The 25,715-nt window shown below is 35.5% G+C and overlaps 1 protein-coding gene across 1 annotated transcript; it reads right to left on the minus strand.

Moving 5' to 3' along the window:
* Positions 1–23,922: 23,922 nt before the first annotated feature.
* FANCF (FA complementation group F) lies at positions 23,923–25,149 on the minus strand. Its single transcript, XM_032488373.1, has one exon. The coding sequence runs from the start codon at positions 25,125–25,127 to the stop codon at positions 24,048–24,050; it is 1,080 nt and encodes a 359-aa protein (XP_032344264.1). The 5' UTR covers positions 25,128–25,149; the 3' UTR covers positions 23,923–24,047.
* Positions 25,150–25,715: the final 566 nt, after the last annotated feature.

The raw sequence follows: 25,715 nt of genomic DNA on the forward strand, positions 1-25,715 counted from the left end.
ACACTTCCCAAGCTGTTTATTTTTGCCAAATATCTGAACTTTAACTTAATAATTTGACATTTTAACTTCCTTTATAGAAAATGAACTACGAAAACAATAATTGTATAAATATCATTTTTTAATCATTAAAGCATTCTTGGTTTTGTAGCAGGGTTCTCTAAGACTGGCGTGGACCATATCCTATTCTCTTGATTGACTCACTCAACATCTTTTTTCAGTCTGCTTTTATAGTGCTTTCCTGTACACAGAGTCTGGAAAGGTGAAAATGGAATTTCCCACACTCCTTAAACCTAGGGTTCCAGACATGCTATTGATTCTAAGCAGGTGAACTCTAAGGAGAGAATCAAGGCTTCAAGCACTCATTTTACATGTGTAAATTGGCAGGTAAATCATGGATCTGAAGCCAGTCTTTCCTGTAAATTCCTTCTGACCTCCTTGTCGCTGATAAGCAATAATTTCCTCATGCAGTGGAAATAGTGGCTTCCTGACTGGATTGTGTAGGTGAGGTAATATGGCACCAGAGCCAGTAGCTGCTATGATGATTTCCTGACTTCCCAGTTTCTTTACTGTGGAAGGGATAGCAGTTCCCTATTCTTGCAGTTTATCCTGGGAGTCCTTCCTAGGGAACCAAGGCTGGAGCTTGCTCCTTGAGCCCTTCTAGTGATTTTATAAGCACCTAATATGCTGTTGAAAATCTCTCTCTGCTCAGAGGCCAGATAAGGGTAAGTTTTCAATTTGGGCTAAGACAAAAGATGGAGGCTCTGTTTAAGTCTGTGTGCACAAATTGAACTCAGTATTTCTGAACTTTTAAAGATTGAAAGCAGAGATTAAATTATAAAACTGGTAAGTGTTTAGGACTTTAAAGGTAGGAAAAGAAAATTTTCTTTCTACTAAATTATTTTTCCTTTTTTTTTTTTAAACTGTAAGAGTGATCACTTTATAAGCCTCATGGTTAAGTTCCTACTCACTATCTTTGATTCAGCCCCTGATTATGGTGGTGTTAATCAAATGAAAGTACTTCAGACTGAGATGTCAAAAGTTCTACTTGAGAAAGGCTGTCATAATCCTGGGAGGGAGCTCTCAGTTGTCTTCCCATGGCAGGGAAAGTTCCTGCTCTTCCTAAATGGGAAAAAATATATATATATAATATAATATATTATATTATATATATATAATAAATATATATATATTTAAAATATAATATATTTATAAAAATATATATATTTAAATATAATAAAATATAATATTTTATATATATAATATATATATTAGAATGTCTGGTTTACAGATACTGATTAGGCCTTATTTACTGATTGGACTGATGGCAGAGTTAAGTGCACCACGTGCTGTGCTGCTGGATAGGTAAACTAAGCCTAATCTCTTCAGAACAGATTCACCTCACTCTTGGCTCCCCAGTTCCTCTCTGCATGGTGCACTACTGTCATTTCTTCCGGCTCAGAGACCAGCCAGGGGTAAGTCTTCCATTGTGCTAAGACAAAAGATGGAGACTCTATTTAGATCACAAATCTAAGCTGATTTTACAACCGAGCTTTATCAGAATGCTGCATCAAGTGATATCAGGCGCTTCACACATCAATAAAAAAGCAATAACCATGTTCTTCTATTGTTTGAATGTGGAGCTTTCTGTGGGACTCCTTGGGTCATGGAAAAAGCAACAGTCAGTTATTCTTGAGTCCTTGGTAATCATATTATCAAAAACTTCACCTTGAGAGGAGTGGGGAGTTTTTTCATCACTCTTTGGTAATCCAGTAGTTTTATAGACATCTGGCAACCCAAGCCTTGAAACTATAAAATGGAAAGAAATAGTATAGCTGTGTCCAAGATAAATATTCACACTTCGCAAGATAATATTTGCATGAATCCTTGACCTACTTGTGTAAAGATAGTTTCAGAGCTGTCAGGTATTGTGTTTAAACCACAAGGGAGTTAGTAGAAGCAAGTACAGAAATGACTAGGACTCCATCACTACTTGAAAAAAAGTCCGATCAAGTTCTCATTATTTTTAATTCTCTTCTCCCTTTAAAATGGACATCTCGTTTCCTTTTTAAGCAGGTATATCAAAGTGAAAACAAGAACTCCTGCTGTCCAGCTATGGTACATACCTGATCAGCCAAGTACGTTTTATCAACTGTAAACAAATGTTAGCATCTTTTAAAATGTGGGTAATTTTGGTCTGAGATCCAAGGTCAGATATATCATTCATTAGCTGTTTTAGAATATTTTATAGAGACAAAGATAGATAATAGACAGATAGATAGAAAGGTAGAAGCTAATTGAGGCAAAAGTCCGAGTATCCTCTTGCCAAGTTAGATTCCCCCTCCAGTGATTGATAGCAAATCCAGGAGATACAGGATATGAGGCAGATTGAGTCAGAAAGTGAGACCAGTGAAAGTCAAGCTTAAACTTTTCTAGATGGTAAACTTCTCCGCTCCTTGTGTAACAGACTCCATAGTTTGCAGTGGTTTACGCACTGGCAATTTGGCTGAGCACCGTGAATTATTTCATTGGTTGACTCATTTGAATCCCAACCCAGCTCTAAACACATTAAAGGCAGGGATCAATTTTACCACTTCTTCCAAGTTCAAAGCTTGCCCACCGTCAAATTTCAAGGAAATTTGTGGAGTGAACGAACTAGCTGTCAGTTTGATTTCCATCTAGGTTGATGACATCAAGAGCTCCAGCCAAACGCTTCTGGAACAAATGTGAACATGGTTACCAGAGGATTTGGTTAAAGTTCAGATCCGGATTGAGCAGATCTAGGTGGGGCCCAAGATTCTGCAGTTCTAGTAAGCTCCCAAGTGATTTAGATGCCGCTGTTCCCTGGACCATACTTTCAGAATCAAAGATCTAACTCACTTCTAAGGGGCTTATTTCTGTGAGATAATGTTACCTGGTGGTTAAAACCATGAATCGGTGTCAAAGGCATGAGCTCAAATTCTACTCCTGTACTTACTGATGGACTAAGTACAGGAAAATTATTAATCTATATCTTAATTTCTTTGTATATAAACATTTGATAACAGGATTGATATCTTATATGGGCTATCATATTTAAATACAATAATATATGAAATATTTAGCAGAGTACTTGGCATATGACAAGCAGTCCGTAATTGGTAACTATGCGTTCTATTGATGTTCCCCCTGCCTCTGCCTGAGACTACATGTTCAGAAAACTCTTTGTGGGCTAAGGGAAGTTAAACCTCAAGCCCAATCTTGCGAAGTTTGCTTCCCCAGCCCCCTGCAGAAGTTGCTAGCAAATGCAGGAGGCCCGGGGTTGTGAGGTAGGTCTGAGTGGGAAGGCAAGACTAATGAAAAATAAAGACTTTGAGACACCAGCTAGAAATGTGGGGGTAATTACAGAAAAAGCAGAGTTTTATAGTGAAATAAGAACAGAGGCTAAAGAAGAACAGAGAGAGAGCCAAGCTGTTTAATGGGGAGCGTGGAAAACGGGCACAAAGTTTTACAATAGCACTCGAAATGCTTCTGTTCATGGTGTCGTAGGTCGCATTGCCTATGAGAAAGAGATTGAGTCAAGGATTTACAAGAAGTGGCTTAGTAAGGAGATGTTCTCAGGAAGACTGGTAAGAGTGTGAAAGCTGACTGGGGAAAGGGAGAAAGCCAAAAAAGATGGACTTCATGACAGGAAACTTCAGGGAATTCCTGGAGTGTAAACTTGCCTCAAAGATGTCCTGATTTGACAAGAGAGAGCTGGGGTTTTATTTGCTGGTTTCAGGCTACCCCAGAGAAGTGGGAGAGACATAAATTTAAATCCCCACACATTTCTAATTCTCCACAAGGGCTGGCAAAACAGGCCCCAGTGCCTGAAAGCAATCTTCCAATAAAGAGCCACAGGTCTGAGAGGCTCAAAGCCAAGCCATACAGAGGGAAGGGAGGGGACCCAAAAATGATAGATGCCAGACTCTGAAATATTAAATTACAGGGGAAACCTTATTGTTTATCCCTTCCCAGGACAGCTGCTAACAATGAAAGTATTCATCTCTGTGATTCTTCTGATGCTTATGGCTTCTTATTATGAGACGTTAAACAGAAATGCCAATAGATGATTGTTCAGGGTGAATCTTTATGTCATTTTATTTTTTGTTTCATTTTTTTTGAAAACTGTTCTTCAGTAGAGAAGCAGCGAAAGTAAATAAGATAAAGGAAGTGTTAGTAAACACTAACATATATAGAAATTGGGATGAAAAAACATATAAAATATATCACATATAGAAATTGGGATGAACAGTATCTACAACCAAGTTGCTAAAAACCTAGCATTTTAGGCCAGAAAGGAGAATGCCCAAAAATGATATGCTATAAAGAAACAAAGTATTGTACCAAAAATCTGGCTAATCTATGTGACTTTAAAATTTGTTTGCCTCTTTTGTTTGCATTCCCACTTTCTGAAATGAATAAACTGCCATGAAAAACATAGAGCTACATCAGTGATCTAATGAATGATGCCCAAAATAGCCGTGCAAATTTAAATTTCATAACTTGCCTGGCAGAAACTTAGAGCCTGAGCATAGAAAGAAGTGTCTTAGGGTAAAAATAAACTGAAATGTTCTCAATTCCAGCACTCAAATCTAGTTCCATATTTCACACTGCACACAAACTGAATCTCAGGTGAAAAACTAAAAACACTTGAATATATATATTTTTATACTTGTTAACAAAAATACTGAAATTGTAAGAAAAGAGGGAATTGCCCTTTCCCAAGGACAAGAAATATAGAATATTTTCCCTGAAACTATGAGACTTCAGGTAGGTAAGGCAAGCTTTAGATTAACCCTTAAATAGCTGAAGCTTAAGAAACCAACAAACACAAATATGTGTGTATGTTTGTGTGCATGTGTGTGTAACATATATATTTGGTGTATGCATATACATATATATAAAATCACATTTCTCAAATGAAAGAATATGTACAGTAAGATAAAAATATTGATTATAAGAAATGACTAGCAGAAATTAACTGCCTCTTATTTAGAGTCTTTCAAATACTTTAAAAACAAAAAGGATTTCAAAAGAGCAACAAAAACTATAAAATACATAGGAAGAAACTTACTAAGAAATGTCCAAGATCTGTAAAGAATAAATTAAATAACATAACATAAATGACAAAAAAAAAATAACATAAAAATCCCTGAATTAAAAGAAATATGATTTTCCCAGGTGGGAAGACTTTAAAATTGAACAGATGTCAGCCCCAAATTCGTATGTAAATTCAACATAATCTAATGAGAAAGCCATTAAATTTTAGATGTAATTTTGTGTAGTAATTCTAAAGTTCACCTGAAGTAGAAAATGTGACAGAATAAGTAAGACATTCTTGATAAAAATAATGCAAGGAAACTTTTCAGATATCAAGTCACATTACAAAGATATACAAATTAAAGCAGAGTAATTTTAGTACAAAAAAAAAATAGATCAGTCAGGAGGAAGGTATAGCTCAGTGGTGGAGTGCGTGCCTAGCATGCATGAGGTCCTGGCTTCAATCCCCAGTACCTTCATTAAAAAGGTACATAAATTTTTTTAATAAACCTAATTACCTCCCCCTCAAAAAAATTTCTTTTTAATTTTTAAAAGAAAAAGAAAAAATAGATCAATCAAGCATAGTAGAGAGTCTAGAAGCATTTGCATGAGGATCATTTGCATGAGGATTTTAGTATATAAAAAATTAATGTCACTAATTAGCAGGAAAAATATACACTACTGATTGAGTAGCAGTGGGATAGTGAGAGCTCCATTTGTACCCACTAAAGGCAAAAATAAATTATAGATGCAATAAAGATCAACTTCAAATAAATTACATTTTAAGTTTTAAAAGAACATAGAGAAAGATAGTATTGACAATATTAAGGTAGGGGAAGCTTTCCTAAATAAGCAAATCAGAGTCTGTGAAGAAAAAGTAAGACTGGCTTTTAAATACTTACAACATCATTATGATTAAAGATGCTATGAAAAACAGTTAAAGGGTGAGTCAATTTGGAGACAAAATATTTGGAACATTGTTAACACATAAAATACTAACATCTCAAATACAGAAGGAGGCAAAAATATGTACAATAAAAATAGGGGAGAGGATAGGCTATTTCATTAAAGAAGAAATACCTATGGGTAATTACCATATAAGAAACGCTCAATGTCACTGGATCAGAGAAATACATGTTAAAGTTAGAAGTTAGCATGTAACATAAGAATACATACATATAAAATTTAGTAGATCAATTTTTTATATGTTATTTCATTTTTGAATAAGTAACATATTCACATGGGTCAAAATGTACAAAGTAAAAACTTCTGTATAATGAAATCTCACCCAGTTCCATGCCAACAGTTTATCCATTACAAGCAATTAATTTGATTAATCTTCTATGAATTTTATAAGAATATTTTATGCATTTACAAGCAAATACACAAAGTTTTGCACTTTAATTTCCACACAAAGAGCTTATTCTTCTTCTTGGCTTTATAGTATTCCATTGTATAGATGTGACATAACTGATGGATATATAGGTTGACTACAGTGTTACAATGAAAAACGCTATACATAAGTTGCATCACACAGATGTGAATATATATGCAGGATAAATTCCTAGGAGTAGAACTGCTGGATCAAATGACACTTGTACATTTGTAATTTAGCATAGCCTTTTGAGGAGGAAATTTGGAGACAGCTTTAAAATTTAAAGTAGTTATGCCTTGGGACCCAGAACTTAACCTCAGAAGTACTTCTAACATTACAAAATAATGTCTGCAAAAAGATGCATATTACAGTATTCCAATAGCAATAAACTGGAAATCTTAATGTCCTTACTATGGAAATGATCTCATGTATTTATAAAATAGATATATAGCGATCTATTCACATTACAGAATAATATGCAGTGATTAGAAGGAATGAATTAGGTCCACATGAAGAAAGATGGAAATATCTCCAAGATATATATAATTAAGTGAAAAAAGCAAGTGATTAGACGATATATATCATATGATCTGTTAAAAAAAAGATCTCCTGTGTCTGAAAGGGTACACACCAAATTGTTAAAAGTGAATCTCTCTGAAAAATGAAGGGAGACTGGGTATAGGTGATGAGGCAATGAGGAAGGGAATTTTATTATTTTTGCTCTATGTATGGCTTTAAATTACTTTTGAAGTTAAATAAATGAAAATATTAAGAATATCACCTGAGATGCGAGAGGCAGGGACGAAGGTGAACTCGCTAGGAAAGGTCGGCCTCTGAAAACCCACACATGGCTGCACTCTGAGATCCTAAGTTAGTGACTGCCCACTGCAGCGGATAAAAAGGTGTGTCAACAGGGATGACAGGCAGCCAAGCCCAGCCCCAGCCCCAGCAGGAACACAGCCTCCCTTCGCTTGTATACATGGTATTCCCATTGTGAATGTGCCTTTTCAGCTAAAAGCAATAAATCTCATCTTAAACTAAAAAACAAAGAAAGCATAGCCACAGCCTTTACAATTTTTAAATGATAAAATGTGATAACTTTGGCAAAATATATAAAATGCATTTTATATATGAAGGGAAATGTGGAACTAATAGAAATAAATCATGTTTTATAAGTTATTTGCAATTGACTGCTTTTTTATGGATCTACCATATGAGCCTATACTTACACCTTATAAACATGAAAAATAACTAAATCAGCAGGAGGGGTTTCTTTCCCTCAATGAAAGAACCATATGCCAGGTAAAAAGGAAAATAATCACATCCACCAACGTTGTTTCCAAACGATTGTCCCTGCTCAGTCACAGACCTCTAACTGAAACATACCATCCATTTTACGTAAGGATACAGAGTGATCTTTACTTATGATGTGAATCAGCAGGACAGCAAAGTACAGAGACTTTATTACGGATTTGATCATCACCGAAATATTAGTGAACATTAGGCTGCATCCCATGTTAAACACATGGTGCACGTACCCCTACTCCCTCACCCTAGGGGAGTAGTTAATCAGCAAATGCACAGCCCCGAGGCAGTCTTGAAATCCTCGACTCAGCAGTTCAGCAGCAGTTATTATCAATCAAATAGAATTATCACCAATCCAGGTGAAAGTCAAAAAATTCAGTTTTTCGTTTCAATTTGGCTATTACAATACTTCTTGTAGATCAGAATGTTTAGTTCTGCTGTAGACTTTGAGAGTTTAATAGTTTTGATTTTTTTTTTTTATTAATAAGCTGGCCATGGGTGTGCGGTGGGTCAGCCTTAGGTAGCTTTTGCCCGGAAGCCCTTGCTGTGACCCTGGGCACTATTCAGGCAGAGCTCGCCCGCACCCAGGCTGATAATGATTCCTGGGGGTCAGGAACCACACTGGCGAAGAACAGAAGAGCAAGGATCTTCTCCATGATGGATGGGCACAGCTGGTGCAAGTACCAGCTGGCAGGTCAGGTGGCAAAAGACCAGTTTTGATCATTTTGATATTTTATGAGAGTAACAGGAGAATGACATGGAATAGGGGAATACTTTCATCCTAATCCTCACCTGATTTTTCTCCTGACACCTACTGTATTATAAGATAAATGGAATGTAAATAATTTAATGGTTCACCTAGAATTGTTTTCGTATTCTACATTGAAAAAAACCACCTTAATTTTAAGTTAATTAATTTTTTTTTTATTTATACTTTCAAAGTCAGAAAGATCAGTCTTTTACTCACCATATTGAAATTAGCCAATGGTAAATATTTAGCACATAAGATCATCTGCTTCTCAAGGATCTTGATGAGGAAACATCACTTGCAAATACTTCAGTACAAAAGGCAAAATTTAATGAGTCTTCATCATCCTCTGGCTTTTATCATTTTAGAACCAGCCTTTAAATTCCTGGCTTTTTGTATGGTTTTTTTTTTTTTTTTTTTTTTTTTTTTTTGGTTTGCTTTTCCTTTATTTTCTTATTTCTTATTTGCTTTTCTTTTTCATTTTTCAATACTTACAGATAGGAAAAAAACTTGATAGAGTTTTTCATGCATTCTATTTATTATTTACACAATTACAAATACATTACTAAGTAGAATTTTAAGAAATCAGTCAAATAACTAAAAGCTTACTTGCAATAAAACTAAACAATTAGAAAATACACAGTTTAAGGTCTTGGTTACACTTCCACTGTCGAAACAAATAACTTATTAAATCCTATTAACCTGCTTAGTTTTAAAGCCTCATAGGTATGAGTGGACAAATTTGTTTTTTATAACTTTCTGTAACAAGAAACTCTAAATTTCATAATTTTGTATTCCAGTGTTGGAATTTAATGTAATTTAAGTGTTAATGTAGTGTTTTATAAGCAAACAACTCTTAAACCATGTAACAACGTTTTTTGTATGCATCTGCTAATCTCTTACCATGTTCAGAGTGTTACATAGTAGGAGTTGTGATAAGGTATTAACTAACTGAAGAACTAAATGCATGAATGACAAAAACAATAGGGAAGACTGGGTTCTTTTGACAAATAGATGTTACGTATCGATGTAGTCATTTAATTTAAAGGATGATTAAGTATAGCACATTATGCACTGACTTATAAAATTTATGATATGTACTTTTGGGCATATTTATAATGGGCTCATACCTCTCTTTTCATTCTGTGTCACCAACACAGATACTTGGCACTTTAGAGGATCTTAATCGTTTTATTAGTGAAGTAAATACTATAACAAAGCTAACTGCAAATATATTCTAAGAGGTGCTAACTGTATTTCCTTGATTTAAATTCATGTGTCCGCCACGGTTTAATGTGGTGGTGAACCTTTCAATAAATGGCTTCATGTGATTCAGGAAATAGAGTAGTTGGGGAACCTGCTCTAACCTCTAACTTATCCTCCTCACAAACTCATCTTTAGCCAGCTCTTTATTCTAGGAACATGAAAATGTAGCCAGAAGTACATGTAAACAACATTCACACTCAACGTGGAATCATAGTGATGGATGGTCTGCAGGGCTTCACCAAAAAGCTGTTTTGGCAGTTAAAATATGAAGAGATTTGACAAGTTTTGTGCATTACTGGAAATGTGGGACCAAAAAGTTTTCTTAAATTCTGCACTCTGTGTTACTCATATGTACTCAATAGAAATATGTCATCTCTCACATAATCATTGTTTTTCCCCAGAAAAATAGACAGATTGACCAGAAAAATGACTCAAAGCAAAATATGTGTAGAATAAAAAAAAACAAGTTCTGTTAACTATATCTTTAAAAAATAGAACATATAGTCCAAATGATCTATTATGTTGAGTGTATTTAAGTATGCACTCAGGTTTCATTTTAAATATTATTATTTGCATTGCTAAATGGCTTGGTAATCTTTTCCAGGCTAACTAGGTACATTAGGAGCACAGTTAAATCAATGCTGTGCAAATTCACTGCCATTAATTTAAGTAAAAATGTTACAAAAGGTTAAGTTTAAAAGATAATATATCAATCTACAAAAATGTGCTTCATATGTAACCTAGGACATTTATCATATTAAGATAAACAACATTTTTAATTAATAAATGTATATATTCACCAAAGGACTAAAGAATTAGTCATTACTTCTCTTCAAAATGGCCTGGAGAAATGTGATTTGATTTAATTATTATTGAGTTAATATATTGAATATATTATATATATTCTGCATAATAAAACTATATGTAATACATATTAATGTATTCCAAAAAAATTACACAAAATATTGCATTGTTTTTATTGTTGGAATTTACTTATGACCTCAGTAAAATGCCATTTTGTTACAGCTGGAAACCAAAAAGGAAAAAAACCTTATATTTCAAAGTTCTCAAGTTCTTTACCACAATTGTTTCATAAGACCATAAAAATATCAGAGCAATCATAACACAGAAATCATTGCCCCATTAGAAAAGGAATTGTATGTGAGAAGATATTACTTATTAGTCACAAAAGGCAAATATGCTGAATCACATAAAGAAAAAAACTACCAGAGTAGGAAATTTGCAATCAAAGTCTGCACTTGTGTTCCTCATAGTAGTAGTGCTGTGAGATGCTTTAACCAAAAAAATGGCTGCGTAGTCTTATTTGAGGGAAAAATAACACATTTTCTCCTTGTGTATCTTTTGCTTCTATGTGTGTGTATGTTTGTGTGTTCATTTCACATCTGTCTTCTTCGTTTGTCTACACATTTCATGATGGTGGGATCTATGCTTATGACAAAGAGTCTCTCCTTGACCAAACTTCAGTCAGGCTCCTCCAAACTCTCTTCTCTACTCAGCCCTGACTTTTTGGCTTTCCTGTTTGTCTCTGCATAGTTCAGTTTTGGCAAGGATCCTGTTAGATCAGTTTAACCGGAATCCCAGAGCTCCCCTTACCCTTGATGTCCTGAGCCCCCAAATCTGCTTCAGGATCCTGAGGGTCGATGGGGTGTAATGGCCCTGATAATGCAGCCCCTAAAAACAGGACTTCGTTCAAAGCCATGATGAAATAATTGGGGTGACCTTCAGGTAAGATTAAACCAGCAGCATTGTCCTTGGGCGCTTCCTCATGAAAGAAGAAGGAACACAGGATTTCCAGGCAGGCGGCGTACGGCTCATTCATCCCAGCTTGTTGTGAACGGCCGGCGCACACTTTGGATGCAGGTAAAAGCACACACGAATTCGGGCACGCGCATGCACTTAACGGCTGTCTGTTACTAAGTTATTTTTCAAGAAGAACTGCAAAAATACCCTTGAGTTGAAAACAGAACTTTTCAAGTGCTGCTGAAATTCGGCAGAGAATTAAATTCGAGTGCCCTCTTCATTACACTAGCAACATTCTAACCTGTATCGGCAAAAGATGCTCTCTCTTCTGGAGTGATGTATGTTTTTCTCAAAAAAAAAAAAAAAAAGTAATTTTCTATCTCCCAACCACCCCCACCCTGCTAATTGACAATAAAATCCTCGCTTTTCCTTGCATCCTAGCTGTTCTGATAATTATCTATGCCCTCCATTTGGATTTTTCTTGGATATTGCATGTATGATTTCATAATATCATTAGATGAATAAGATATATATGGTTTTGAGCCGTGTTGTCCAATACGGTACCACTTAGTCACATGTTACTATTTAAATTAACTTAATTATAATTAACTTTAATATAATTAAAAATTCAGTTCCTCAGGTGCACTGGCATATTTCAAATACTCTACAGGCACATGCGGCTGCCATATTGGATAGCACAGATTATCTGTGTCACAATTATCTTTGTCATTACAGGACACTTCATCATCACAAAAGTCCTATTGCTCAGCTCTGAACAAGAGAGTTGAGGTAAAATCAGCCATAAGAACTAAAAAGTATTTTTTTATGAAGCCACAGGGTTGCATATAAATAATTCAATTGTTCCTTTTAATATCCTCAATATTTCAATGGCAGAGGCAGCCATTACATAGTAAATAACATTCCCTGCACCTTTCTGACAGATGTGACATGGATGTGATTATTTTTCTGTTTCTTTAGGGCACAAAATGCTCGGAGTTCACTGTGGTACAGAACCACTAATTCCCAAGATTCCATTACTCTTTCAGACTCAAATATTTTGCTGTAACTGAAAAATCTGATTTTTCAACTGGCTTGATGTGAAGTAATTATTTTTCATCATTACCTGCTGTCAAAGAACAAGGAACCTGGATTAGATAAGGCTTACTGATACTGGATGGTTTTATCATGAGAAAAAAATATATATATATGTATTAGCGTACGCAGTGCTCTTTTTCCTGTAATTCATTATGAAGTTGTCCTGCCAAGGCCTGAAAAATTTTAGTTTCATGAGTTCTTTTTCCAAATGACTCCTTATGATGGCTATCTCACACTTTTCTTCTAAAGGTCCTACTTCCTTCCCCCCATCCTCACCTACCGTGGATGACTATGACATTTTTCTTCACTGAGCTTGAAGCCTGTGCTTCTACCTGTGCTTTCACATGTAAGTTCTCTAACACCTTTGGCTTCAGCACATTCTTGTCTTCTGTTCTTGTCTTCTGTCATTCTTGTCTCTGTTCTTTACGATGCTTTTCCTAAAGCAAAAACAGGGTGCTGTTACTTGAAGAGATGCCGCATTCTAGAAGGCATAGACTACAAACTCCATTACATTGCCCCTTCAAATATGCATAAAACCATTTTAAACGCACACACGCACACAAACACACACTCTAAAAACTATTGCTTGCCTCCTACAAATGAGATTCCATGACAGTATGTATCATTCGCTGAGCATTTATCACATGTAAACACTATTCTAAATATTTCACACATGCTATACTATTTATCCTAACAAGGACTCTGTTGGCTGCTACTATTATGATCCTCTTTTTTTCAGGTGAAGAAATCAAGGCTGTTGTGCAATAGGGTTCCAATCTGCCCCTGCCTGATTCCAAACACTGGATCCTTAGCAAAAACTCTGTAATATTTCTGTTTTCAGTAAGTCAGTCAGTGATCTGTGATCTGTTTCCCGTGTTTTTGTTGCATTGACATGTTCTCTTTAGTCTTCTTCTAAAAGCTGTCTTTCTATTCTTCTCAATTCCTGGGAAACCACTGGTTCTCAGTTTATCAAAAATCTGCTTTTAGTCATATCCCAAGGCATTTCTATTTTTTTCAACCTTCTGTTTCCAGATGACACCATGGGCCATCCTCTTCTAAAAATACTCTTTTTATGACCCCATGTCCCTTTTGTCCTCTCATCTTTCTGTATGACAGCTTCTAAAATCTGCCCTCCTTCTTTTGCATCATGACTAGTAGACTTCCTCAGCATGTAATACATAAGTGCTGAAGAAAAATCCCAAGGCCAAGGACAGAACTTTGATGCCAGCTTTCTTAGAGGACTAATCAAGTCTTATACTCATAATTTTCATTGCTAATTATGTCAAATGTTATGTATCTATTTCTAACTTTTAAACTTCTAATTTCATATTTTCAGCTGTTTGCAGAACATTAGTCTTTCAAACATACAAAATATATCTTAACTGACTGTCTTCTGGAACATATCTGTTTCTGTATTAGTGCCATTAGGCCACTCAATCGTGTTGACTATTTAAATTATTTCATGAATTTTGCCTAGATCATTGAAATTGCCTTTTAAATAATGGGATTCTGATTGTTTAATTAATTTAAGTCCTAGATTTTCCCCAGTCATTCTGATCTCCAGGACTGAGTAAGTCTAAACAGCATACTTCACTCGGCTAACTTCCCCAGCAAATCCTTGCATTGGTGCTTAGAAGAAAAATTAGCAGCCCTAAGCCCAGTATCTTGTATGCCCTTTTGAGTCATGAACATCCACCCATGTGCCCGTAAAAACTCATCATCTTTAATCCTTGGTAAGGAAGGTGGTACCGTGCAATAACCATAGATGTATAACCTTGACTGAGCTATTTAACTTGCTACTCCTCAGTTTTTTATCCATAAAATGAGGAAGCTAATGGCACTTACTTTATATGGTGCTGTGAAAAAACTAACCAAGTTGATAATCAAATAAATGAATGAGAGATCACAAATAGTGATAAGTGCTATTATTAAAGCAAAACAGACATGTAACAGAGTAAATCTAGTATGTATAGGTGGGTCGTGGAGGGAGGGCTACTTCATAAAATCAATAGATCCAACCAACAACCATCCAGCTCATATTCCTCATCTGGCATACAAGAACACTATGAAATATTTTAGTCAAGTATCTTACCCAAATCATGGTAAAGTTTTGTCAATGGCATTACCAAGAATATTAGCCTAGTAAACCTCACTTAAATGAAATAACCTCTTTTTTTTTTTTTGTAACGACTTGTTCTTAGTGAATCTTTGTTGGCTAACACTGGTTACTGTGGTCTTTTGCAAGTGCTCACGGAATCATCTGTTCTGTGATTGCTTATGAGCGTCAAAGTAGAAAGCATAATACTTGTTTTCTGCATTCTGCTACCTGTGCTTAGATTATATAGAAAACCCTGGAAAGTTAATCCTTTAAGTTTTATCTTGCTATTATGACTGTTAAAGAAAAAAAATTTTTCTGATACTTGTTAAAATAGTAGGGAATACTTTATTCAAGTCTGTCACAATAGGGGTATTGCATTGGAGAGAAAGATCAGATTCAATTTCGAATACAGCAAAGACAGATGGGCATTCATAGCCAACTAGAAGAGTGAGGAGGGAGTGGTTAGCAAATTACTAAGAGGAGGCGTCAGAGACAGGGGGATTGTTGCTAAACTGGGCTTACAGGATTCTTACCATAAGCATTTCACCAAAAGCTGGGAGTGAAGTAGTTGATGAGATATCAAGGGTGATCAAATACCAAGGGTGGGGAGATGACTTAGCAGGATTATTTCCTAAAACGGAGCTGAGCAGACCAAAGACAGGACTGGACAGGGGCCAAGAATGAGGGCTGGTTGAAAAGAGGATTCTGAAGAATTTAACTAACGTTTAGTCGAGGGGAGAGTCTTTGTCAACCTGAAGTCACCCATTTAAGTTGTTAATTTCTATCTAACATGGTATGGAGTCAAAATTAAAACCAAAAAGAATGATGACTGGCTATGAACTGAATGAATGGCAATATTGGCAAAGGTTTTTTTTTTTTTTTTTTAATTCCCCCTTAGAAATTTCTAGACTCAGTTAAAGCTTAGCAGTATACCTCCTTTGGAATAGCCTGAAGAAATGGTTTGATGGGGACAAACACTCAAATAATATCTTCAAAGTGTTATGAGTGCCTGTTCTTTCAAAGTTATTCTGTAACTGTTATTGTTTAAATTATTCACTGTGCATTATTATATCTCCAAAAAGGCATCATAAAGTGGATGTTTTTGTTCACACCAGAGTTTCAGAATATAATATTTAAGTAAAACACACAGATTTCTATATATTTAATTTAATGTAAAATAGGACATTTCAGTAATCATTACTCTTTTTTTTTCTAATCTTAAGAGTATCATATGTATTTAACCATAATTAGGACATTAAAGAAGATAGCAATTTATTTGATAACTAACATACAATGTTAACCAATATGTTATCTTTTAAGACATACCTAATAGTTGCAACGACCAGCTGCACAAAGGCCGCAATCATTCCTACTTTCCAGTCTGTCTTTCCTGACTCAAAAGAATGTTTGAAAGAAAATTTTCTAACCCTCCCCATCAAAATTAAAGGTAAATCTACACTGGCTATTTCTTTGTTCTTAAAAGATATACTCCGAAACCTCTTTCTTTGTTGTTTTATTTTACCTAACTCTGTCCTACTATGGCACTACAATATTTTGGGAGGAAATAAGTACCTCAAGATACAATTTAGAACAATGATATCAAATGCCAGTGGCAGCCGAGGTGTGGACATATTCATGAAGAAATAACCATGAAGCTCTCTACCCATTCCTCACACCAAAGGAACAGAAAAGCTGCAATAGTAGAGGAGTGCTCACGGATCAGAGGCCCTTCTCTGGTGGATGTCAGGATGACATAAAAAGCCCTACTGAGCTGAGATCACCTACAGAATACAGGGACAGAAGGGAGAGTATTTATCCGAAGAAGCCTGAGATTTAAATCACAAGAAATGTTATTATCTTAAATTGGCAAAATAAAAATTTCTGCCATTGGCAGTTTGAGATCCAAGTTCAGGAAAATAAAACTCCGACTAAACATGTGATGATGTAACGTGAAGTTTTAAAGGCTATGCTACCAGGGCATTTACTCAAGAAAGAGAGGCTTTATGATTTCCATAGTATCTCTTATGTCAAAATTGGGGAAATATTAGTAACTCACCCCAGAGAGTTGTTATGAAGATTGAATGCATTAGTACACACAAAAGAAATAACTAGAGTATTAGCACATTTATTATAATTATTGATTATGTCCAGGATCAAGATGATTTTGATACAGCAACTTGCTTTATACATCCAGGTAGTGCCCTTGGGCAGTGTGAGTTAAAATTTTTTTGATATCATTTACCCATCTGAGAATCTGATGTTCTTCTCCATAAAAGTGAACATGCATATAATTTCTTTAGCTCAAAGATAACTAACAGCCATTCTTTGCACCTCTAAAGTTTGGTGGGACCATATGCTAAAAGCCCCTGGTCTTAGCATTGGAAATAATATCTTCTATTACTGCACTACATCTTCAAGGAGCTATTTTTCTTCTCACTTTTGATTAAAAAGATTAAATCATCCCATCAAAATGTTTTCTTGGAGAATGAGAAAAGACAATCAACAGACACTACACCAAAATGACATGGATGTAGGAATTATCTGACAAGGATTTTAAAGCAACTATCATATAAATGATTTGTTAAGTAATTACAAAAGCACTTGAAACAAATCAAAAATAAATGGAAAGTTTTAGTAAATAAATAAAAGATACAAAGAAGGACAAAGTGAAAATTTTAGAATTGAAAAATTCACTAACAAGAAATAAAAATTCAACGAGAAAACACAGCAATAGACTGTTGAGGACAGAGGCAGGAATCAGTGAATTTAAAGCTAGAACAGTAGAAATTACCCAACATGAACAAAAAAGAGAAAATAAACTGAGAAAAAATATGGCAGAAACTCAGTGACTTGTTGGACTGAAACAAAATATTTAACATGTCATTGGACTCTAGGAAAGATAAGAGAAAGAGAGTGGGCTGAAAAATATTCTAAGAAGTAATGATGAAAATTTTCCAAATTTGGCAAAAGACATAAGCCTAAAGATTGAAGAAGCTGATCAATTCCCAAATGGGATAAACCCAAAGAAATCTACAGCAAGATACATCATAACCTATGAAAACTCTAGACAAAGAAAAAAAATCTTAAAGTGAAAAAAGAGAAATGACATTTTGCTTTCATTTGAATGAAAACCACTCAAACGTCATCATGAACCATGGATGCCAGAAATAAATGGCACATTTTCAAATGCTGAAAGAAAACCCCAAATTCTGTATTTGGCTAAATTACCCTTCAGGAACAAAGGGGGAAACAAGACATTCTCAGATGAAGGAACATTAGGAGAATATGACACCAATGAACCTACTCTAAAAGACTGACAAAAAGGAGTTCTTGAATATTCATGTTCTTAATTGTTTTACTGAAGAAAAATATAGTTATTCTTAACCAAATTGGATAAATAAGAATACGAAAGCTTAGAGCTATGAAAGAATTTATTCAAGGCTGTCCAGAGACAGTGGTGTATGATAAACATAAGTCATAGAAGAAAGCCATTTAACAAGGTTTATTTATTCTCTCTTTTTGTCTCCTCAGTTACAGTTTAGTTCCCCCATCATAAAAAAAAAAAAATTTAAATCTTCTTTAACTCTTAAATGGAAGTATAAATGCCTTTTAATTGCAATATTGTAATAGTAAGTGTAATATCCCATTCACAGAACTAGACTATAAAATGGGTATAATAGCTTTAACAAATTGCAGATTCAAATATCCTGCCTTAGCTAACGTCTGTAATGACAAGCAGTGAAATCATTTTGAATCTACTGGGACCAATTTGCTGGTGCAGCGCACAAGGTCCAGTGCTTCCAGCTATAATTAGAAACCGGTGCCTGGTCTCCATTAGTTTTAGTTACTATAGTAATTCCACATGCAACCTGTGCCTGCTGACTAGTGAACTAGATCGTGTATCTTCTGTAAATTGCTCTTGTTAGTCACTTGTAATTTATTTTATGTTTCCAACAATTTCAAACCAGCAGTGTCAGGAACACATGTTTTTGCAATTATTGGAAAAACAAACCAGGGAATGTGCACCTCCAACCTCATCCCACTCTTGGCTATTAACGTTTATGTAAACTTCTGAATATTTTTGAAAATCATCAGAGATTGTGAACATGATTTTTTTAAATAAAAGATAATAAAATATATTCTCTTTCTGCCAAGAATAGTTATTACAGAATTTTGAGATCTCTTTACCTCTAGAAAAGAATATAAAATAATTTATTATCTGCCTTGTTTTTCCTATCTGCATTCTGATAGTCAATTTATTAGTGATAGATTATTTGAAATCAGATCATAATATTCATTGTGAATTCAAATTCAGTCAATATTTTTAAGACACCTAATGTGTCTGAGATTAGCAAAGAGCATTTACCCATTCTTGTCCATGGGTGCATCTATATTCAGTAAAAGCTAACAGTGTGTTATTTTCTTATTCTATTTTGGCATGTTGTCAATCTCATAAATACATGCGCAACCTCAAACAGAATACCTTACCAAATAAGTATTGATAATGTGTCAGATGCTTGTATAATAATGAATATTTTAACAGCTATCCCTAGAGCTTTGAGGAATTATGGAGAGTAAAATATCCAATATTGATCTACACATAGATCTATACCTCACATATTTCTTTTCAGACATATTTCCTTTTAAGAATTAGAAATTTGGTTCATAACATTAAAATACACAAGTCAAGTAAGTTGGTTTGTATCATTTTAGTGCATTACATCATAGCCTGACATGTAAGCAGGTGATCAAATGCTTATTGAGAAAATAAATGAATAAAAATTTACAACACAAATATCAAACTGAAAGGATATATATAAAGTAAAAAGGCTTTTTTGTAATGATAAATAAATTTTCCTTTGGAATAAATTTATGTTAAATATCAATGTGTAAGACCCAAATTTCAAATATATCCCTAACATTGATATTATCATAGACTTCATTCAGAACATAATACTATCTGCATTATATATATAAATATAAAATTCACATTTTATATCCATATGCTTATACTTCTGAATTACTGGATCTAAAAAATTTCTAAGATTTCAGTCCTAATCATTCATGTGATAAAAGTATAAAACCACAATAAGATTTCAAAACACTGCAGGCTCTTTTGAACTCAAACCTTTACCCCAATATTAAGAGTAATGAAGCTTCAAGAGACAGTTGTATACACATTAATTATCATAGTTATTCAAGCTACTTTCCCTTAAGGCTACCATATTTCTAAGCCAAAATGGTATTCTTAGTCCACTCTAACAATTAGCATCTGATAAATGATGCTACTGCCACACTTCTAATACAGTCATTGATCATTTCCAATTAATTCCCGAGAGAAATCAATGGTTTCTTCCTAGAGCATTTACATTAACTAATTTATGTTAATATGAACACCCTTTATCCACAATTTTCTAGGGAAGATGGGCCATTCTATTTATACACTAGTTACTGCTTTAGAGTTTCAGTATACTGTTTCAGAGCTCACAAAATGTATAAAAGAGCTATAAAGATCAAGTAAAACTGGATAATTTAACCACAACAACAGAATCTTGACATTGATGATTGTTGATCTAACTCAAACCCAACAAAGAAGCTTTGGAAGATTTTTCATATTGGTTGGTTATAGTCTGGAAATGTTACCATGTGGTGAAAACCCTACTCTTTGTTTGAATGAATACTTCTTGTAGCCACTACTAAAATGATTTATGTTTCTTAAAGATATACCCAAAGGGTGATGCTCTAGGCAAATGTTTGCTCCATTCCTATTTATGGTTTACTCCATTCTTGTGTTCTTAAATAGTTATCAACTACATAATATATGCCAGTATAGTGTGAGGGCCTTGGACATTCAAGCAAAACAGAGCCAGCCTTGTCCTTACTGAACTTATATTCTAGTAGGAAAGACAGACACACGTGAATAACATGACTGTATTTGATAAGAAAATGGGTGATCTGAAGGGAATTTCCAGGCTACCTTTCTCCATCAAACATACATATCTCCAAAAACAGAGCGATATGAGTGGCATGCAAATAGTATTTGGAAACTATGTTTTGAGCGAGCCACAAGGTAGGGAAATTGAAGCCAAAACTCTTGAATAAAGCCTGGAACCTTGCCAAGTGGCCCTAGGTAAGAGGTGTTCACTACTTCTGACAGAAATGATTGAAAATGCCCTCATGGGGAAAAGATACCCTATTTGGACTCCTACGTTTCCATAGATTGAATCAAATAAATGCGAGATCACAATAAGAAATTACAAAATATGTAAAGAAACAAATCATCATGAGTGAGAATCACAGAAACAACAAACAGGTGTAGATCCTCAGCTACTTTGAGTTCGAAATTATTATAAAATAATAACAATTTTATACTATAAAATAATAATTGGAATTCTAATTATTAGAATTCCAATTATTATTTTATAATGTAAAATATTATATTATATATAATATACTACAGAATATAAAATAACAATCTTAAAGATAAAAATGGAATCACAAAAAATAAACATGCAATACGAGATTATAAGAAATGACCAGGCAGATTTGAGGGGGAAAAAAGCCAAATAAAATTTTTAGGGAAAAAAAATTTTAAATTAAAACCTCATGAATTTCTTAAACATCAAATAGATAGGAATGAATTAACAAGAATATACTTTTATGTACAATACCTTTATGAAGGATATAGGCAAAGTTAAGAAAACTACACCTCAAAAGAGTAATTTGGATAAGAGAGAAACATCTTTCCCTCTCATATAACAAGACAGATGGGGCAAGTGGCCTCTGTTCTGCCCTCCTGAACACGTGGCTTCATCTTTGTGTCCACAGCAGTTGCTGCAATCTTTCTCAGCCACGTGATTCAAGGCAGCTCATTCACTAGCACCACCATGACTTTCCAGCCAATTTAAAGGGATAAGCAGAGCATAAAGGGCAAATGATTTCCTATTTCTCGAGTGTGAATCCTCAGACGTGCATATTCAATCCTGCTCATATACAGGTGGTCAAAATCCAGTGTTATGGCCACGCATGGTCACTTCTAGATGAAACTTGAGGTTGAGATATGATTACTAAAATGAAAATAGGGAAATGTATCCTTGGAGATCACAGCAGTTTCCACACCAGCACAGAGTGGTAAGGAGATAAAAACAGTGAAAGAGAGGCTGTAGGATATAAGGATAGTATGAGAAGATGTAATAGAGGCCTGATCAGAGTCACAGGAGACATTAGAAAAAAGCAGAGTAAACGAAGCATTGTGGGGAAGAAAAACAAAAACAAAAAACTAAGCAGAGAAAAACACAAACCCACAGATAAATGAAATATAACACATAACAAACAAGCAGGAAGAACAGAGAAATTAACAGTTAGATGTATTATATATTACAGTGACTGCAGATCAAAGATACAATATCTTATAAACTACAGTTTCTGACCAAAATCAAATTAATTTGGAAAAGAATAACAAAAAGATAATTTTAAAAATACTTATTGAGGAATTTAAAAAACAGTTCTAAATAATTCATAGGTTAAAGAAGAAATCATTGTGGAAACTAAACTATTAATACCTGAAACTGAATGATAATGAAAATGTTATACATCAAAAGACCTGCAGTGAAAGCAGAATTTAGAGGACAATTAAATAATAAAAAAAGAAAAGTGAAAATGAGCTAAGTGACTTTGCTTAAGAAGTGAGGAAAGAACAGCAGAATAAAAGAAAAGAAGAAAAGAGATAAATTAAGAGCAAAAATTTTTGAAATAGAAAAAAATTATATAATAAAGTGTTAGTTCAATGGGGGAAATTATGTATCAGATAACACCTGGGGAGACAAATCAAGAAAAGTAAAGACAAAGGGGGAAAAAAAAATGAAACAGAACTGCAAATACACTAGTAATAAAAAGGGTAGGATGATACTAGTGATAAAAAAAAGTTAAGAAACAACTTTGCTCCAAAATTTGAAAACTTAGATGAAATAAATTTTTGGATATACGTAATTTACCAAAACTGACTTAAGAAGAAATAGAAAGTGTGAACAGCACTTAAAATCACTAAAGAAATTGAGATGGTAGTTAAGTTATTCAGCTTAAAAAAATCAAGCTCGGATTGTATTACAGAATAATTCTATAAAACTCCAAAGGAATTGATCATTTCAACTTTATAAAAACTCTTTCAGACAATAAGAAAAAGAGGAATAGTACATAATTCATTCTATATGGCCAGTATAATTTTGATGTTAAATTTAAACAAAAGAATGTAAAAATAAAAAATTACAGGTTGATCTCATTCATGAACTTGGAATCAAAAATCTAAATGAAATATAAACTGAACTGAACAGAGTATTAAAAATAATACATTTGACTAAGTTGTAGTAGCTCTGAAATGCAACAGCAAATGATCATTAGAAGTTAACATAGTGAAAGGGGAAAAAGTCCTCAACATTTTCATCTCATTAAATATAGGAAGAGCATTTAACTAGCATTTATTGAGGACTCTCTAATAGGTGTATATTTTCCTTGATTTATTTTTAAAGACTAAACTTAAAAATATTTGATAACTTGATAAAATCTATAGATAAGCAGACATATGATCAAAAGATGGAAAGGGGGGCTACAAAAATGAAAATAGTGCCAAAGTGATAGGATATTCCTTTAATATTGTTACCGTATTATTTACCCAATAATAGTTTACTTAAAATATTAAACCCAACCTCAATCTATTTTTAAATTTAATGATCAAATCTTAACGGTGAGTCTTGTTCTTAGTTCTCATTATACCTTCATGTCTGGTTGCTTTCCATAAATACTAATTAAGTGTGAATCACATTTTAGATTTATTTACATATTTATCAACTTAAAGAAGAGAAAATAATTGAATCTGCCTGTTAATAATTTCTTCACTTCAGAAGATTAGAAAAATCAAAAAACAAAAACAACCCTACACAAATAAGGCATTAATGGCATAAAAAGGTGTCTTGTTTGTCACTTTAAAGCTGCTTTTTCTTTGAAAAGCACATCTTTTCAGCATTATTAGAAACGGGCCTTCTGAAAAGCAAACTATTGTTAATTCCATGGTTTTAGGTAGGATATTTCCAATGTTACCTCCTCTATCCAGAAAATCAATGGCACTGCAAGCTAGTACCTTTACATATTTGTAAGTTACAAGTACACTTATTATAAATTAGCAACTAAAATAATAGTTTGACACATGAAAGTATGGGAGACTTGGTGAGAATACTGGAATTTTAATTTTGTAAGCCATATATTCAAGTAATCAATAATGGAGCGTTGCCCACTGAGAACTGGGGTCTGGGCTGAGACCTAAAACTTGTCTCTTCCCAAATGCAGTATCATGCGCCACTCTCAAGAGCTAACAACAGGTCAGTCCAGATGCTAAGGCCAGGTACTTCGAAATCTCCATCTTGAGCTTTACAGGACTTCAGAGTAGTTAGAACTTCATCTTTCAGAGGCGGAGGGGCCTGACAGAGGCTTTGAAATCTGCCGTACAACTCCTCCCAGGGCACATCCTGGGACTCAGTTCCAATCCAAATGCCTTTCTGAAGGTCGTAGTGCAGATGTCGACCCCAGTCTGTTAGCAGACCCAGGTAGACCCGGGAGACCTCTGGATGGCGCCCTGCCACCGAAGTTAAAAGCCCGGCTGGGAGGTTGCGGCAAAAGGCAACTATGACCTCCGATTTCCCCAGAAGCCAATGAAGCAGCTCTCGGCCCCGCTCTCCCGCTCTTCTGGGGTTGCCGAGTTCCGATTCCTCTTCTTGGTGCCGGGGAGACGAAGGCGGCAGCAAGAGCGCAGCCGCTGTCACCTTCAGGAAGTTGTTGTGGGGCAAGTGCTCCCACAGGCGGCTGAGAAACCTGCCAGGGCCCTCCGCGTGGGCCTCCCCCACCTCCTGCAGACGCTCCAGCAGCAGCTCCGCCTGGGTCTTCATCAGTGAGTCCTCCTGAAGGACCGGGTTCTCTCTATAGGCGCTGGAGCGCAGCATGTGGACAGCAGCCCGGCGGCGGGCGAGGAGGGCCAGGCTGCCTTGGAGCGTCCCCTCTTCGGCGCCCGGGACGCCAGGGCCGGGAAAGAGCTCCTGCAGCAGGTAGTGAAAGGCAGCATCCCCGAGGGCCCGGTTCGCCAGCAGGCGCAGGGACAGCAAGAGATCGCAGTGCCCCAAGGCCTGGAAGTTCGTCAACCCTAGGGCCGGAGCGGGCCCAGAGCCGCCCTCCTGCTTCCACTGGTTTTGCAGTCGTCGCTCCAGAGCCTTGCGAATGCGGGCATGGCGGCCAAAGCGCCTGTGGACGTGGCGTAGGTAGCGAGCCCACTGTAAGGCCCTGCGCACGGTCGCGGCGTCCCAGGTGCTGACGTGGGTCGTGCGGGAGACCGCCAAAACCTCAGAGAAACGCTCCAGCTGCTGCAGGAGCGAGTCCATTGGGGCCCACCAGGGCCATACTTCCGCCTTCACCCTGGAGACGGAGACTCTCTGCGTGGTGATTGGCCTGTCCCTGTAATGCTCCGCCTCTCCACAATGATATTGGATCCAATCCCTGTCAATCTGACAGCTAGAATCCGGGTACCTGCCCTAAGGGAAAGTTAAGCCGGAGCAAAGTGCACTTGGTTTTACTTTCGCCACGAATATCGAGGATGCGCTTATGGGAGGAAGAATAAATGCAGGACATCTTAGTGAGAATTACCCGAGCGACGTGAGAGATGCTGCTATTCACAAAGGTCTCCGTGCTTCCTTTCGCTTTGAAAATAGTCTCTAGTAGAAATTTCCTGAGTTTTGCCTGAGTGAATCTGTGTTAAAGTTTATCATAATCATAAGCCAGAGACGTGCTGTTACATATAAGAAAATGTTATTAAATGAAAATTTTAGTTCAAGTCAGTGTAGTGGAAATGTACTGGCCTCCAATTAATGAATACCAGGCACTATGCTAAAGTCTAGGCCTTGGCCTTGTCACTTCATTATTAAAACTGAAGCCCAGGTTAATTGAAATTCACGATTAATACTTTATTAAAA

Source organism: Camelus ferus, chromosome 10 (genome assembly GCF_009834535.1).
Source record: "Camelus ferus isolate YT-003-E chromosome 10, BCGSAC_Cfer_1.0, whole genome shotgun sequence".
In the NCBI taxonomy this organism is placed as follows: domain Eukaryota; kingdom Metazoa; phylum Chordata; class Mammalia; order Artiodactyla; family Camelidae; genus Camelus; species Camelus ferus.

Bases quoted from the DNA above. Each gene is read 5' to 3' on its own strand.
- FANCF (XM_032488373.1), bottom strand. From the start codon at position 25,127: ATGGACTCGCTCCTGCAGCAGCTGGAGCGTTTCTCTGAGGTTTTGGCG.